The 18,927-nt window shown below is 32.5% G+C and overlaps 1 protein-coding gene across 1 annotated transcript; it reads right to left on the minus strand.

Moving 5' to 3' along the window:
- Positions 1–399: 399 nt before the first annotated feature.
- LOC131635400 (PR5-like receptor kinase) lies at positions 400–16,063 on the minus strand. Its single transcript, XM_058906021.1, has 5 exons — positions 15,595–16,063; positions 7,957–8,022; positions 2,654–2,713; positions 2,247–2,282; positions 400–1,496 (listed from the first exon to the last, which is right to left on the minus strand). Exons 1-5 carry the CDS (start codon positions 16,061–16,063, stop codon positions 400–402), a joined length of 1,728 nt encoding a protein of 575 aa, XP_058762004.1.
- Positions 16,064–18,927: the final 2,864 nt, after the last annotated feature.

Here is an 18,927-nt window from a genome sequence, read left to right on the forward strand (position 1 = left end):
TTAGCTACTATTATTACATGTGTGTGTAAATTAAAATTTAGTTGTCATTACTACGGAGCATGTAGATATTATTTTTACTATTACACATTATATTTTTATAAAATATTAATTATAGACCTTGATCATATCTTACTAGTTAGTATAAAAATATATTTTTGTAAAATTTGTTTTCATTTGTAGCATATGCAACAACCAACTTCTAAGAAATATAATATGATAAATTTATAACATTTATGGTTTACATGACAAATTATTCTTAACTTTGCATAAATATAAAAACAATTCGACATTGAGACTCAATCACTTAACTATATGATTAATAGCGTTGAGGTCATCTTCATTTAAATATATCATCCACTTAATTAAAAAATATATCACAATTATACTTACTCTCAAATTTTAAGACGAAGAAGACTTTGATATTGATCTAGTAGGAGAAGAAAGCAATGGTTTTGGTGGTATTTCCAATGAACTCATGTTAACTTCTAACATTTCAATCACTTTACTCATTGTAGGTCTATCACTAGGAAATGTTTGAATGCACCACAAACCTACAATGGTCATTCTTCTTGCAATCTCATCTTCTTCAGTATCCATTACCCCATCAGGTCTCAAATCACTACCAAGCTCAAGTCTACTGTATACCCAATGAGGAAAGTATATCTCACTTGTGTTACTTGCATCAGCATTAACATTTTTCCTCCCTCCGACCATTTCCAACAACATCATTCCATAACTATACACATCAGACTTGTGTGAAACTCCTCCAAAATGCCTATTCCACACTTCCGGAGCTACATATCCCATTGTTCCTCTTTGATTTGACATCGAAATAATGCTCTCTTTTCTAAGACAGAGTTTTGCTAGTCCAAAATCTGAAATCTTCGGACAAAAGTTTTCATCTAAAAGAATGTTATGTGGTTTTATGTCAAAATGTAAAATTCGAGTGGTACATCCTCTATGCAAGTATTCTAGTCCACGGGCTATCCCTTTCGAAATTTGATACAAATCATTCCAGCTTAAAGATGCAATAGTTTCAGGTCCCTTATTGTAAATAAATTTGTCAAGAGAACCGTTGGGCATGAATTCATATATGAGAGCTTTTTTGTTGCGTTCAACACAAAATCCTAGAAGAGTGACAATATTAACATGTGAAGTTCTAGTAATACTAGCAACCTCATTGATAAAATCTTCACCATTTTCTTTGGACGCATTCAATATTTTCACTGCAACAAGACATCCATTGAATAATTTTCCTTTGTACACAACACCAAAACCCCCTTGACCAAGTTTAACCTTGAAAGAGTTTGTAATTTTCTTTATGTCTGAAAATTTATACCTTTTCTGCAATAGTGCTCCATGATCTTTTAAAAATGCTTCTATATCTTTATCATTCTTTTTCCCAAACTGATATTTTATCTGTTGTATTAATGAATTTCCTCTGAAATAACAAACCATGATACACAACAACAAAAATGCCATTGCTGCACAAAGACCTGTTGTTTCATAAGAAAAATTAGTTTATTATGGGCAGATGAAAGAAATAAAATATATAAATAAAACATTTGTTGTGTTTTTTCCTTTGAATTCTTGGTTAAAATTTGCTTACAATATCATCAAAGGCATGCATAAATATAACTCATCATTTTACGTTAGAAAAGGATGAAGGCGATTATGTTAAGTCAACTTAGTTGGTAAATATTGCAGAGACATTCGACTGGAAGGGCGCAAGTTTGAACCTACTACATACCACTTGCAAATAAGTTTACTTCTACTAGGACTCTTAGACCTAACTTGCAAAATTTCAATTTCAATAAATAACACATAAGAAGTTAGTTTTTTGGTGAGTTAATTTGTTAAAATGGAAATGAGAAATGAAGTGGGGGGATGTGCTAGTTATAAATGTCTAGGGTTCGATGATGTAAACTTTGTGTTCTTGAAAGAGTTTTAGGATGTATTTAAAGGTGATTTTATGAGATTCTTGCATGATTTCCACAAAAATAGTATACTTTCGAAAGAATAAAGTTATACTTCATAGCTCAAATCCCACAGAAATTAGGACTGGTACGTAAAAGGCTTGAGGCAAGACAATTCTATTTTTCATTTTTTATTCTGTTAATTGATTATGTATATATAGTTTTTCTTTCTTTGCAAGTATATCAAATCAAAGGTAAAGTTTAAAGTTTGATAAAGAAACCATAAAATTGACATAGAAACAAAGTATAAAAGAAAACTGATATACTTACCTATAATGACTTTCTTTTTCCAATTAGAGTGACCACCTGCAATAATAAGTATCAAGAGCAAAATAAGTTGCTCTTGTGTAAATAATTTTATAGATAGGCTAAAATAAATAAAATAATCTCGTAATAACTTGAATATTCTAACTAAAAAGTTTTTTCATTAGTTGAAACTAGTTTCTCTAGATTTCTTTTTCGAATTTCTAATTTATTTTTTCATCGACAAGATATATTTTTAAGATGAAAACTCTCTCTTAAGATAAAAACTTTTATAAATTTAAACTAAAATATTTGAAGTTTCTTTCTATAGTTTTTTTTTTTACCAAAATTATAAAATAATATAAAAATCACTTTAAAACAAAATTAAAATAAACTCCCCTAAATTTGAATAATCAAAATGGAGAAGTACATACCAGAAGCTGGAAATAAAGTAGGTGTTGGTGAAGCAGCACTAGATGGGGTTGGTGTTGGTGCTGGAACATAGACACAAAGAAAATTAAAAAAAAATGTTGCAATAGTCGTGAATATTCTAATTGTAATAGTATTTCTATAATTTCTTAAGTATATTAGCTCATATTATATTTTTAATTTTCTTTCATCGGTGATGTTGTGAAATTAAAGGTTCAATCACCATAAAATTTGATAAGACAAAGAACAATAACAACTAAAATAAATGGTTTTAACACAAATAATTTTTTATGTAATAAGACATCAATTTAATTTGCAAGAAGAAGATAAAAGACAATAAGTCATATAACTTGTTTATCCAATTTGATAGAATGATCTACTCTATAGGAGAGAGAAAAGCTCCCCGATTCATTATATTTTCAGAAGTTGTTACAAAAGATTACCAATGAGTTACAAGAAAATAGTTACCCATATTCCCAATAACAAACCTTATTTTCTATCCAAGTGTTACTCAACTTCTCTGAATCTCTATATATGAATCATACAAACTCAATGTATTTAGACGTGATTTCAAATCCCCCTTAGATATCTCCAAGGATTTCCTAGATTCCAAAAACACACTCTTAGGAATTTACCCTTTCCTCTCTAAGATTATCACTAGGATTCTCAAACCCTTCTCTGTCTTCCACTCTAATGTTACGGAGCTTGTGAAGGTTATGAAGGTAAGACTATCACTAGGTTTTGCAATATCAAAATGACGAGTTTCCTTTCTCCTTGTTAGATAAAGTTTTAGGGCATACTTCAACAATCACCACCTTAACTTAAAATCGTAGTGATGTCAATTTACTCATTGACCAATTTGCTCCTCTCTGCCAAGTTCACCTCTATTGAACAATTTTATCAAGTTCAATCCTCACTTGAACCTTGATCTTTTCGCTTGCATCCATTTTCTCCCAACCAACTTTTTTTTAACTTTAGTAGTCTAAAAAGCCCACAACTATGGTTCTTCAACCATCTTGAACTCCAACTAATTTAGAATGCATCTTTAAAGGTCTCTGTTTTTGAGTTTTGCAATCCTTCAATCACATTCAAAACATAACAACCAAGGGGTGCATAACCATCTCTTTGAGATGATACAATCTCCCTCTTTACCTTATCACAATTCAAATGATAATCAAAGGCCTGTGCAATTGTTCCCTCTCAACTACAAGTATACATAGTAGGAAACATCACCTCAAACTGAATCTTCTCCGCCGTAGTTTTTAAAAGTTTTACATCATCGATTAATGTACTTTTATCCTCTAGGTTCCACTTCAAACATCTCATAACCCTTCATACTTCTTGGATAGCCATTGGAGATACAATCCACAAATTTAGCATCAAACTGAATTGGCTTGATTTAATCAATAAGAACATTTTTGACGACCTTCGAAATAGAGTATGTTACAATCTTCCTAATCCAAACCTTCATAAGTGTTTGGAAGTATATTTTTGTATGTGAATACCTGGTGATTAAGTAAGCTACTTTGGCATTAGCCTTACCCTATACACTCAACAAAAACTCATTGGTAAAATGTGTTTTTATCCCTTGTCTTTTGCAAAATTCATTAAAGTGCTCTAAAACATCCTCCATGCCTTGGCCTTAAATCCGATAACTTGTTTTTTCATGAAAGTATTTATTAGCTGATGATAAATGAACTTCAACATTGAAACTTTCTAAAATATTTAAACCATATATTTTATACCATTTAGCTATAATCACTTCACCATGTGATATCTTCAACACCCCTTGTTCAACTCTAGTGCAATATCCTAGATCATCAAACAAGCATATGGATAACCATTTTTTGCTTTAGCTTTGGAACACACCTCACATACTGGAGAAGAAACTTACATGATTGAACATTTTAAGTACAATTGTACTAATACCAAGACCATTGCAAGCCTTATTTTCACCAAAGGGAATTACTCAACATTCCTCCAACTTCAATGTCTCAAAGTATTATTTCAGACACATGTGATATGAGCAACCTGAGTCCATGATCAAAATCGCTTTCGTCTTTAAACTCAATACTACTATTGTACCAACACTCTCATAACTATCCTCACATGAGCCGACAAAAATCTAAATAGAATCTTCATTGTCCCCCATCTCGGGACAATCGCTCTTGAATTTATCGGGTTTCTAAAAATAAAACATTTTAACTTTGCCTTTTCAAACCTTTTGTTTTGGACACCCATATACATTTTCTTCCCCCGCTTGAGACACTCAATATTTCACCACTATTATCAATCTTGAAATCTTTCACATATGAAAATTCTTTGGATCTCAAAGTCGTCTAGACTTCATCTAAATTAATATTATCTTTTTTAAAATTAAGAAGAACATCTATAAAGTTCTAGAAGGATATGGGTAATCAGCTCAACAAGAGTACAACCTTGTCTTCATTTCCATCTTCACATCTATATTCTTCAGATCATCAATGATCTTGTGAAATTGTGTGAACTGCTCAACTATAAATTTGCTCTTTTCCATTCGGAATGAGTAGAGTTGTTGAGTGACTCAAAGACTTGGTCACATAAAATGATTCAATTTTTTCCCATATTGAAGTAAGAACATTCACCTCAGAGACTTCCCTTAGATCTTTATCCATGAAGCACAAGATAATGACACTTTTGTCCTTATCAACTGGTCTTTTTTGTTTATGTTAGGAGTGCATTCATTGATGCCTTACCCTTTAATGTTTCAAAACATCTCTATTGAGTTTACACTGATTTCATATTCACTTTCCAACCCCTAAAATCATAGTCTCTAAAAATATTCTTAATCTACCATTTAGAACCCATGGTGCTCGCTTGTAAATAATATCCTTTTTGCCCATGCCGAGGCCATTTGATGTGAATTTGAAAGGTTCAATCACAATTAGAAATTTTATGTTTGGGGACACTTAACAATGACAACAAAAATAAATGGCCTTCCGTAAAAATAACTCTCTATGCAATAAGACAAGAAACAAAATAGCTTGTTTATTTAGTTTGACCAAACGATCTACTCTAGAGGAGAGAGCGACTCTCTGATTCACAATACTTTCAAAGTTGTTACAAAAGACTACAAATGAGTTAAAATAAAATAGTCATTCAAATTCCTAAGAACAAACTCTATTTTGTACTCAAGTGTTACACAATCTCTAAAACTCTCTCTCTCCCCCTCTCTCTCTCTCTCTCTCTCTCTCTCTCTCTATATATATATATATATATATATATATATATATTTATATATAAAAAGTTGTAGTCATATATTTGTGAGGGCTCCCGAATGGGGTGACATATGTCTCTCACCAGGTGTCCGTCGCCATGAAGCGTCGCATGGAGTATAACCTTCACGTAGCATGGGAGCTCTCTCTAATGGGAAAAATAGATAATAATGTATGTACAACCCATAATTGCATGTGCAAAGTCATGTCCATAACTCCATTGGAAATAGGTTGCCAACATCTCCTCCAGTTAAGAGGGAGTGGTTACTACTTCTTAGGAGTTCCCTAAAATCTAGGCCTATGGCCCCTATAAATACGAAGAGAACTCAAATACAAGCAAAATATCACTCAAAATATAGAGCTCCTAACCTCATGTGAGCTTGCTCTCTCCATAGCCAAAAGACCATCGATCAGGGTTTATCACCGCCGTGAGCCAGCCTTAATCCAGAGAAAACCGCTAAGGCCTATGGCTACCTCTATTAGAATATGGATGCCACAAATTCTGTACTTTTCGACAAGTATAGTGGCGCCCATCAGGGGGCCTGATAAGAATAACCTGGGCTACACCTTTCGTTACCGTCACCGATTAGATACTCACCAAAACCTCCACTCCTAGACCTAATTGTTCCTAATCAAGGTTTCTAAGAGTGCATAATCCCGAACACTGGAGGACACCAATATAATAGTAATTCAAATGCCCTGGCAGAAATGTGCACTACCATAGACAAACCGCGCCATCAAAATCAAAGTTTAGAGAATAATGTCCGTAACATCCAACAATGCCAACATGAGGCTACCCCCACAGAGGAGATAGAAATGGTGGGCCCTTAACCACTTTTAAACGGAATATGGGAAGAGTTTGTCCCCGAAGGGTTCCAGCCTCCCTCCTTGGCGAAGTCCAATGGGTGTAGTGATCCTTATGAGCATGTCGCCTCCAACAAAACAAGAATGGCCATCATCGGAGCTCCCGAGTTCACGAAATCTAAGATATTGTCTAGCGCTTTCAAATATGCGGCCTTGCGATATTACACGGGCCTAACTGAGTTTTAATCGCCAGCTATTAAGAGTTGGTGTATAAACTTGTGCACTAGTTCGCAACCAGTTGACACAAGAAGATGTCCACCACCAGTATGTTTAACATTTGAAAGGTCCCTTAGAGTCACCAAGGGAATATCTCTCCCATTTCAATAAAGCTACAATAAGAGTCATCCATCCAAACTAAGAAATATTTGTGGGGGTGATCCAGAATGGTCTCAAATGAGGGCACTTTAACGAGTCTCTCGCCCAAAGGCTAGAATCTTCGTTAGTAAAGGTGGTTACTCGGGAGGAATGCTACTTAAAGGACGAAGACAGCAACACTTAGGAAAATGCCTAAAACATAATAGAACATGTACCTAGTGTCAAAGGCTCGCAATGCCCATGGAATAGCAACTAAAGTTTTGAAGGTTGTGATTGTGAAGACAAGAATGGTGGAGATACATATTTATAATTGATGAAACCAAACATATAATTAATGGGTCAAAAACATAATCCATTAAGAAACTAATCCACTAACTGAAACAACCAACTATTATACACGAAAACTTCTTGGACAAGATTCGATATTCGAAAGACCCAAATCGTCCGACAGAATTGACTCGACCGATGTTGTTGTCGACCCGTCAGCCACCGTCACCTCCAACTCCAATGATCAAATCTGCCGCACCGACTCCAATGTGCCTCTGTGGACTTTCAAACTGATTTCTAGTTTCTACCATTCGAAACATATTTGTATTTTCTTTATTTCTTAAAGTTTTAAAGCATACTTCAACAAGTAAAATATTTATTGATGATATTTTATTTTTTGAAACTTCTAATTAACTATTAATAAAGTTTTTGAATGTAGTAACTAATTATTTAATTAAGATTAAAAAACTTACTTTTGATAAAAGATAAAAAGCTCCTATAAACTTTTTTAAAAAAATTTTAAATCTCGTTACAATCTAGTACTTTTATTTAATATATGAGTAGGTATGAAAACTAATTCTAACTCAATAGAAGGGAAAAGTACATACCAGTAAAAACAACTGGAACAGGAGCTGGTGCAGCTATGGCAGAGGGTGTTAGTGTTGGTGTTGGTGCTGAAACAACAACAAGAACACAACAAATAAAATGATGTTGCAATATAAGTGTTAATAATCTAAATAATAGATTTACTTAAAGCTAAAACTATAAAATTTATTTAAAATTATTATTATTTCTTAAAAAATATTTATAATTGTATATTCACACTTTAAACATCTCATATTATAAAACTTATGATAAGCAGATAGTCTATATTTTACATTTTTATATATTGAATTATAAAATCTTTGGGTTTTTTTTTTTAATAAAATATGAAGCTTGTGAAAAGTGACATTAAGGATGCGTTTGATTCGTAAAAAAATAAGTATTGGACACAGCAATACAGTATAGGTCTTGGACAACTTTTTATCTTGTTTAATGTTTGATGGACACAACAGATAAAAAAAAATAAAATATATATTATTCTTTATAAATGTAAATATTATTAGAGGAGAGAGCGAGAAATATATTTCTTTAGTAAAAAATAAAAGGGTATTTCCATATTTTATATAATTTGTATTAGGGACAAAATAGTATTTTTATATTGTGAATTAATTTTATTAAGTTGATTATTATCAACTGAGTTTAAAGTTTAAACTCTAAACATAACGAGATTGTATGAGTGAGTTTTTAACGATGAGTATCAATTTCATATAATTTTATGTATAAGAAAATTGTGATTTCTAAAATTAAAAAAATACTTTTGTAACAAACTATTTAGTACATGTAAAAATTTAAAAACAATTTAAAAAAACTAGTCTTGATTATAATTTAACTATCCCTCTATTTGAGTCTGTTTATGAAATTAGTCTTAACATTTTATTTTTAAATAATTTTTACACTCTCTCCTATTTTTTATCTTAAAAAAAATACTGATGTAGTGTTTGCTTGAAATAGCTGGCATAATTAAAATGACATGGACTTGTTTTTTTTCTTTCCATTTATATTATTTTTAATTTAAATTTATATTTAAAAAATTGATAATAGATATTACTAAATTGCAAATTAAATTAAAATTGAAATTACTAATAAACCAATTTTTCTCGAAAATTTCTTTACCCACCTCCCTCTTTTCTTGGCCACCTCTGGTGAAAAACCCAAAATACCCTCACTTCGAAAATGCATTTCCGAAACGCTTATTTTTTTTCAAAATTTGTCTTATTTCGGAAATGCACTTCTGAAAATACGAAAAAAAGGTGTTTTCGGAGATGCATTTCCGAAAACACCCCTTTTTTGGGTTTTCGGAAATGCATTTCCGAAAACACCTTTTTTTGGGAGGGGGGTGTCTTTGGATATACACTTCCGAATTTTTTTTGGGAGGGGGTGTCTTCGGATATATACTTCCGAAATATTCCAAGACCAAATTGAATTCAATAATTATTAAAAAATTAAAATATCAATACAATTAATAGGTATAAAATCAAGGTGAATCAATACAATTAACAGGTATAAAATTTCCTAAACAATTTTAAAGTTAAAAATTATTTTACTAACTTATATAAATAAAAAACATCTTAATTTCTTAAGTAAATTTTGAATTATTTAAAATTAAATATAATATATAAATATAAATATAATATATATATATATATATATATATATATTATAAATTAAAACACTCATTGTTTTAATTTTTAAAATTATTATATAAATGTATAAATATATTTATAATTAATATATAATAATTATTATATAAATATATAATAATTTTTATAAATATATAATAATTATTATAATTATTATATAAATATATAAATATATAAATTAAAACACTCATTTTTTTAATTATTTTTGTAAATATATAAATATATAATAATTATTATAAACATATAAATATATAAATAAAAAGTTATAACTCATTTTGTAAGTGAAATTATTTTAATTTTCTTAATTAAAATTATTTTAAATTTTAAAATATGAATCAAAATAGAAATATATAATAATTATTATTCATAACTCATAAATTATATCAAAATATATAATTATTATTATTCATTACTCATAAATTATATCAAATTTATGATAATTGAATTAATTAATATCCTAAAATTAATTTTTGGGATTTTTTTAGATTTTTTTTGTTGTTTCGGAGATGCATCTCCGAATTATTCAAAATCCCAATTTTTGGGATTTTTTCGGAAATTCACTTCCGAAGTCTGGAAAAATTTAGAAAAAAAAATATTTCGGAAATGCATTTCCGAAGCGGGGTAAAATGGGACTTTCGCTGGGGTGACCCCCATAGGGAGGTGGGTAAAGAAAAAATCTTTTTCTCTCTTTCATTCACCTATAACCAATTTCTTCCTAATGTTGAAACTTTGTCTCTAATATCAACTAAAATTTCTTTCTTCCTTCATTTTCAATAACTTGTATTTATAAAAAAAGAAGAAAAATGTTTAGAGAGAAGCTCTCTCCTCTCTCTAAACTTAGGGTTTCCTCTTTTTATGGGTGTCATCTCTCCTCTTATAGGGGTTCGTCCTCCCTCATCGAAGCTATTCACCACCATTATGGTTGTCATCTCCTCTTCAATGGAGGTTCCTCCCCCACTATAAGTTTTCCCTCCTCCCTTTTCATTCATTTGAAACCTTCATCCATGTTAGATCCATACATGTTTCTTCCTCCAACCTCCATCAAGCTCCTCCTCCTCTCCACCATCAACCATCAATCGTTTGCAATCCCAATATCACCTCCACCAACTGATGACCTAGAGTGGTATCGACATGGAAAACGACCCCCACTAGAGCCGCTACCACCAGAAGATAAGGAAGTCTGAAGTTTACGTGTGTGTTAATGTAATAGTTTATTTTATTGTGCTTTTTTTGTTGTGGGTTCTATTTTTTCTTGCTTGGTTTGTTTTTTTTTTTTGGTGTGTTGTTATTAGGCTTAGGTTGTCTTAAGTTTGTACTCAAGGTATTTGATGAAATGCCTCAAATAAGCTTGGATGAAGGAAATGTATTTTTGAGTAAGGATCTTACTAGGGATGCGGCAAATCAAACTCTTCTTTTTAGTCAACAATTGTTTCATCCATAATTTGTGAGACTAATCAATATTGTGAACCTGAATAATCGATTTGAGCGTGATAAAGCTAGTGTCAAAGCTAAAGATATGATCCGTAACTTGATAGATTTGAAGATTGGGGTTCCAAAACTCACTAGTCTCTTGCTGAAGAACTTTACTTGGTTGATTGGATTAAAGTTTTGGGTTGGTACCTTCCTTTTGGTTTCTAACCTCTCAAAGCCTTTTCATGTTCATATCTTATTAGTCTTAATTATTATTGTTGTTAATGTGTGGATGAGAAATGCCCTAACACATTTTTTTCTCTATGTTTGTACTCTCTCTTTTTCATCTAACGAATGAGATTGTTTTCTATAAAAAAACTTGTATTTATAAACTCCTATTAAACATTCTATACTCATATTTGTTTAGATACCCATATTCTTTCATATTTTCATACCAAATTCCTCCACCCATCCATGTTAAAAGAAAAAGAAAACATAACCTTAATTCCCAAATTTTTTAATAGGAAATTTCAGACTAAATATCACTAGAAGGAATTGAAAGTTGAAAGCTTCCACAATGGTTTATTTCTAATTCTTGAATGAACGACATCAAACCTCAAAAATCATATTGAAAAATGACCTCCATAATTTCTCTCCTCTGTGAACTCAATATAGGCACTAGCGGAAACGTGAAATATAAGTTTAATGACACAGAATTTTAGCGTGGAATACTTTCTTAATGTGAGAAAGGAAAAATCACAGGACCCTTAGGCCTCTTAAACTTACAATATAATGATAATGAGAATACAAAAAATTCACCCTTAAGATTATCTCACTACAATGTTTCTCTCAATGTAAGGAAAACTCGCATAAATTGGCCCACTATTTCTCTCACATGCAAACTCTTTATAAGGATCACTTTTCTCTCTTGCTTCTTGTTGTTCTTATCTTGTGGTTGTGTATGAATGCTTGCTCATGGTACTATTTATAGGAGAAGCAAGCAAAAGATTCCTTACATGTCTAAAGACACTTGTCCTTTGGTTTTCATGCAAAGCACCAAGTGTCCCTTGCAAAGCATGCAACATAACAAGTGTTACTCAGGCATTACACCATGTGTAACCATACACCTTGCTACTTGTAATCACATGCAACCTTCCATTTTGGCAAATGTATGTTAGCCATGTGGAAATGGTTGGAACCCGCATTTATCTCCCTCCACCAATAGCGGAATGACCTTAATTAGTTTTGGGTTGTTTCCCATCCAACAACTTATTTGCGAAACTCTATCTTCTATTTTGTTAGAGGTTTTATCAACGCGTCTGCCCCATTTTTATTAGTATGAACTTTCTCTACTTTCATTAATTTACTCTCCAACACATCACAAATCCAATGATACCTCATGTCAATGTGTTTTGACCTTGAATGGTATGTTGAGTTCTTGCTAAGATAAGTTGCGCCATGACTATCGCAATAGAGAACATAACTTTCTTGATCATGGCCCAACTCTTGTAGGTACTTCTTCATCCACAGGATCTCCTTAAAACCTTAAATGATTTTGATGTATTCAACTTCAATGGTACTCAAAGCAATGCACTTTTGTAATAGTGATTGCCACGAGATAGCTCCCCCTAAAAAGTAATCAAATTCTTGGAATTAAATTTTTCTTGAATCTACATCTGTTGCCATATCTGCATCTACATGCCCAGTGAGTAATTATTTTTCATTGCCGAAGCAGAAACATTGTTTGGCAGTTCCTCTTAGATACTTTAACATCCATTTCACAACATTCCAATGCTCCTTTCCTGGATTCGACTTGAATCTACTCACAACTCCTACAACATAAGAAATGTATGTTCTTGTGCAAATCATTGCATACATAAGGCTACCCACAACTGAAGAATAGGGCACCTTACTCATTTCTTCTTTTTCTTCTTCATTGCTTGGACATTGTGTCTTACTGAGTTTCAAATGACCAGGTAGTGGAACATGCACAGGTTTAACATTATGCATGTTGAACCTCTCAAGGACTTTCTTGATATAATCTTCTTGTGACATCCACAACATTCTTTTGGGACGATCTCGAGTGATATTCATTCCAAGAATCTACTTTACTGCACCTAAATCTTTCATGGATAAAGATTTGCTCAATGGATTATTTAAAACAAATATCTTTGTCTTGTCTTTCCTAACAATAAGCCCATAATCAATATACAACAAAAGTATGATGAATTCATCATTATTATATTTTTCACAAACACACGGTGGTCTGTGGATGTCTTTTCATATTTATGTTGGGTCATGAAGATTTCAAACTTCTAATACCATTTCCTTGGAGCTTGCTTTAATCCATATAGACTTTTCTTCAAACGACACACAAGGTGTTCTTGGCCTGGTTCTGCAAATCCTTCGGGTTTCTCTAAGTATATTTCTTCCTCGAAGTCTCCATGTAAGAATTTTGTTTTAATATCAAGTTGATCTATCTCCAAGTCTAGTGTTGTAGCTAGACCAATGATTTCTTTTAAGGATGTCATCTTTATCACTTGTGAGAATATCTCTTCAAATTTTATGCCTTTCTTTTGGTGGAACCCTTTCACAATAATTCAGCTTTATATCTGGGGTTTTGGTTGTTCTCTTTAGACTTGAGTTTAAACACCAACATTTTTTTAAAAGCCTTTCTTCCCTCTTGTAATTTCACCAAGTCATGCGTATGGTTCTCCTTCAATGACTGTAATTATTCTTGCATGGCTTGGATCCATTTGTCTTTGTCATCTGTCTCAATGGCTTCCATGAAGCTTTGAGGTTCTCCTTCATCATTGAGAGTGACATACTTATTTAGGGAATATATTCTTGATGGTTGTATTATACGCATGGATCTTCTCACTTAAGGTTCTTGGTCCCTCTGATCAGTCTCTATCATTTGCTCTCCCTGTATTTTTGGACCTTATTTTATTTGGTCAGGTTGCCCCATATGATAGGGTTGTGCTGTCTGATCAGGTTTAATATCTCGTTGACAAATCTCTCCCCTTGATTTTTGTCCCAAAATGGTCTTTGGATTCTTAGATTGAATATCATGGATTGTTTGATCTTCATAAAATACCAAATCTCTGCTTCGAACAATCTTCCTATTTGCAGGATCCCATAATCGGAAGCCAAGTTCATCTCTTGGTGAACCAAGGTATATGCACTCAGTCGTCTTAGTGTTGAGTTTTGATCTTTCATCTTTGGGAATATGGACAAATTCCCTAAACCTGAATAATCTTAATTGACTGTAGGAGGCTTTCTTTCCATAACATACTTCACCCGGTATCTCTCCATTTAACAGTCTTGAAAGAGAAAAGTTTATCAAATCAACCGCAACTCTCACGACTTCACCCCAAAATGATTTGGGAAGTTTTGCATAAGAAAACATGCTTCTGAATTTCTCTATAATCATTCTGTTTATCTTTTCATCTATTCCATTCATTTGTGGAGTATTCGGAGGTGTCTTCTCATGTCTTATCCCATGAGCTTTACAATATGATTCAAACGGACCTAGGTATTAACCTCTATTATCACTTCTTAAGCATTTCAACTTTCTTCCAAATGCTTGTTCTACAGAGGCGTGAAACTCCTTGAAATCTTATAGAACTTGATCTTTCTTCTTCAATGGATACACACACAACTTTCTGGAGTGATCGTCAACAAATGTAACAAAGTATTGTGCGCCACCAAGATACTTTTCAGATGTGGAGCAAACATTCGAGGTAACAAGATCTAGGATTTTCTTTCGTCTTCTTGTATCATCTGATCTTTGAAAGATACTATGTGTTGTTTTCCTGCTAGACAATATTCACAAGATTTAAGTGGTTGTCCCTTAATGTTTGAAATATTATCTTTAGCTAGAATTTCTAAACCTTTCTTCCTCATGTGGCCAAGTCGTTTGTGCCACAATTCTTTGGTTGCGTCTCGAGAAACCTTAGTCTCTCCCGTGTTTATCTTTCCTTGCATGATGTATATTGAGCCTTCCTTTTTTCAATGAGTAAGTGTCATGCTCCTTTTGCTAATCTTTCATCTACCATCGTTGAACTGGTTCATCATCCCTAGATCATCCAACTTTCCTACTAAGATAAGGTTTAGACACATTTTTGGTACATATCTTACTTCATTCAAAACGATCTTATTGCCATTCTCTCTAATCAGAGTTGCTTCACCAAAAACCAACAATATTGATTGTGACGTGGTTTCCTATCTTCACTGTACAAAAATCTCCTCTTTGGTACGATGAGAATAATTCTTCATGAGGAGTAACGTGGAAAGATGCTCTTGTGTCAACTATCCAAGTGTAGTCATCAAATGCAACATTTAGATAATTGTCATCTCCAATAAGAAAAATATTCTCGTTGTTTAAGGCTACTACAGTTGTGCTTCCATCTTCCTTATTCTTCTTTAGGTTTATCGAATATGGATGGATTGTTCCAATCAGTTGTTCTCTCTTTAAAAATCTGCACTCAGGTCTTTTATGTCATGGTTAGCCGCTATAATAACAATTTAGTCTTGTGTGAGACCTGAATCTAGCTTGTGATCTCCCACGACCTCTTCTTTCACGATTCTTACTTCTTCCTCTGTTATCAACATTTGTGGCTTCAAACTGGTTGTTGAAGCCTCTTTCCCTCCATTTTGACTCTTTATTTAGAAAGGAATCTGTAACAGAATCCCTGACAAGTTTTCCATATGAAGTAGAGTTATTAAGATTGATAAATAGGGTGTCCCAACTCTCAGGTAGATAACTTAGGATTATAAGAGTTTGCAACTCATCATCTTTCTTCATGTAAGATTTCGTTAGTTGATTCACAATACCATTGGAGGTATTCAAATGCTTGATCATGTTTTGGCCGTTTGAGTACTCAAATTTCACCAGTTGTCTGATAAGGTGGGCTTTGTTTCTCGGCGTCTTCTTTTGAATCAGGGATTCAAGTTTGATCCATAACTCATACGCATTAGTATAAGTTGACTCATGCTCGAATAAACTCCTATCAATGTATTTTTTGCTCATGGCAACTGCCTTCCCCTCTAGCTTATCCATTTAGGAGATTGGCTCATGCAAATCTTTGCAATATAAATGGTCTTCCATCATCGGCTTCTAATAGGTATAACTATCAACACTCAGCTTGAACAAATCTCCATCATGACTGGTAGAACCCTCCATCTTGAGAACACTGGAAAATAGTTCCTTCAACTAGGAGATTTTGTAAATAGTGTCGTACATTGAAAAAGTCACCGTGGTTTATGAATAGTGCAACCAGAAAGTTCTAAAGAAAGAGAGGCGGGTCAATATTGACACACTTAAATAACAAGTCTTTCCTTAGCCAAAACTTACCAAGACACACTTTCACAATATTGCAATTTAATTCCAACAATAATAGTTCTTTTCTAATGTGGAAGATCAAACAATTTTGCAACCACATAGCATACTAAGAACTGTATTATGAGTACAACACTGTAGTATCCCAAAGCTCAAACAGTGATCTGATACCACTGTTGGGAAATGACCTCCATAATTTCCCTCCTCCGTGAACTCAAAATAGGCAGTAGCGGAAACGTGAAATATAAGTTTAATGACACGAAATTTTAGCGTGGAATACTTTTTTAATGTGAGAAAGTAAAAACCATGGGACCCTTAGGCCTCTTAAACTTCCACTATAATAATAATGAGAATACAACAACTTCACCCTTAAGTGAATCTCACTACAATGTATCTCTCATTTTGTAAGGAAAACTCTCACAAATTGGCTCACTATTTCTCTCACAAGGAAACTCTCTATAACTTTTCTCTCTTGAGCAAGTATCTCTTTCTCTCTTGCTTCTTGTTGTCCTTCTCTTGTGGTTGTGTATTGAATGCTTGCTCATGGTCCTATTCATAGAAGAAGCAAGCCAAAGTGCCTTACATGCATGAAGACAGTTGTCCTTTGGTTTTCATGCAAAGCACCAAGTGTCTTTTGCAAAGCATGCACCATAACAAGTGTTACTCATGCACTACACCATTTGTACATCATAAACCTTGCTACTTGTCATCACATGAAACCTTCTATTTTGTCAAATATATGTTAGCCATGTTGCAATAGTTGGACCCTCACAAATTAACATCTTAAAATTTCTTTTTTTAATCTCAAGTTTCAATTTTTTTTTTTAATTCGTTTCCATATTTTCATACCTCTCCAATGTGTATCTTGAGATTCGAAAACTCATTTGTTTCTCTTTTTTTTAGGGTCAGAAATTTGAGTTTTGGATTTAAGGATATATTTTTTTTAATTTAGGATTTAAGGAAAGAATCAAAGAAGAATTAATGAGAATAACAGAAAACGTACAAATAGATTGAAGGATAAACGGAAAAGAATTAGTTCTGATTCTAATTTTTTAGTATTAATATGAATTTTAAGTAAAAAATCAAAGGAATTAATGACAATAATAAGAGAATATGAACTTCTTTTATTTTATACCCACCTTTTTAATCTTTTTCCCCATGAATCTGGTTTTCAAAATGATGAAGAAATACTATACTAAGATAAAAGAACCTTTTGAAATTTTGCAGAAAAAGGATCTGAGTTTCAATAGGATGAATAATGAAAGAGAAAAAAAAAAAGACTTAATGAGTAATGGTTGAAAAATTGGAAATAAGTTTGATTTCATAATTATTTTATTAATAATTTTAGATTTAATAAATATTTTAAATGATATAAAAAATGAATAAGCAAATGAGAGCCACCTATTAAAAACAAATGACATATTCACACTTTTTTTGGACCAAAAACAAAAATATCAAGGGGATTAAAATTGTTCGAAAATAAAATTGAGAAATTGAAATATACTAAAATGGGAAAATCAAAAGTATAATTTAACCTAATAATTAAAGATAGAAAAGAATATAAATATGTAGAAGGGTGTATTGCATACCGATAGAAGGAGTTATAGAAGGTGCTGGTGAATCACTGCTAGTTGGCGTTGATGTTGGTGCTGCAACAACGAACAAAATAAAAGATGTTGTATTAACCATGAATATTTTAAGGAGGGGTGAAAATAGACTAAGCCGACTAATAGGGGCGTATTGTCTAATCTACACAAGTTCATGTCAGACCAAGTTTTTTTGGTAGAAAAGGTTTAGACTTTTTTAAAAAGCCTGTTTAGTTAAAAATAGGCATGGCAACGGGCGGGTTGGGGACGGTTTTTACCTTTCCCAAACCCAAACCCGAATCCCCAATCAATCCCCGTTACCCGCCCCAAACCCAAACGGAGATGGAGAATTAAAACCCAAACCCGTCCTTAACGGGTTCGGGTTGGGTTCGGGTATCCCCGCCCCGCCACCATGTATTTCTTAAAATCAATTTTTTTAATAAAAATATTTACTTTTTCAAAAATCAAATTACATTATAAATAACAAAATAAAACAATCTCAAAAAATTTCATACATATATTTCAAATATTTAAAATAATAAATACAAATCAAATTATTAAAACATTAACCACATATTTAATAATATAAATTATGAAATATAAATAATAACGTACATATTGAAATAAACGGGGCGGGTGCGGGGACGGGTTCGGGGTGGGTACTAGTGTCCCCATTACCCGACCCATCCCCATGTTTTCTAATCGGGGAAAACCCAAACCCGAACCCAAACCCAGTCAAAGCGGGTTTTCCCTGTCAACTTCGGGGCGGGTTCGGGTGGGTACCCGTGGGTCTGGGTTTTATTGCCATGTCTAGTTAAAAATATTAGGCCACAAGTCATAAAAAAGCCTTTCAAATATATCAGACCGACCTATTTAAATAAATGAGTATAAATTTATTATATTATTATTATTATTATTATTATATTTTATTTATATTTTGAAATAAAATACAAAAATAAATCTTAATTATCTTAAACAACTTATGAAGATAAGGTGAAA

This window comes from Vicia villosa, unplaced genomic scaffold, assembly GCF_029867415.1.
Source record: "Vicia villosa cultivar HV-30 ecotype Madison, WI unplaced genomic scaffold, Vvil1.0 ctg.001478F_1_1, whole genome shotgun sequence".
In the NCBI taxonomy this organism is placed as follows: Eukaryota; Viridiplantae; Streptophyta; class Magnoliopsida; order Fabales; family Fabaceae; genus Vicia; species Vicia villosa.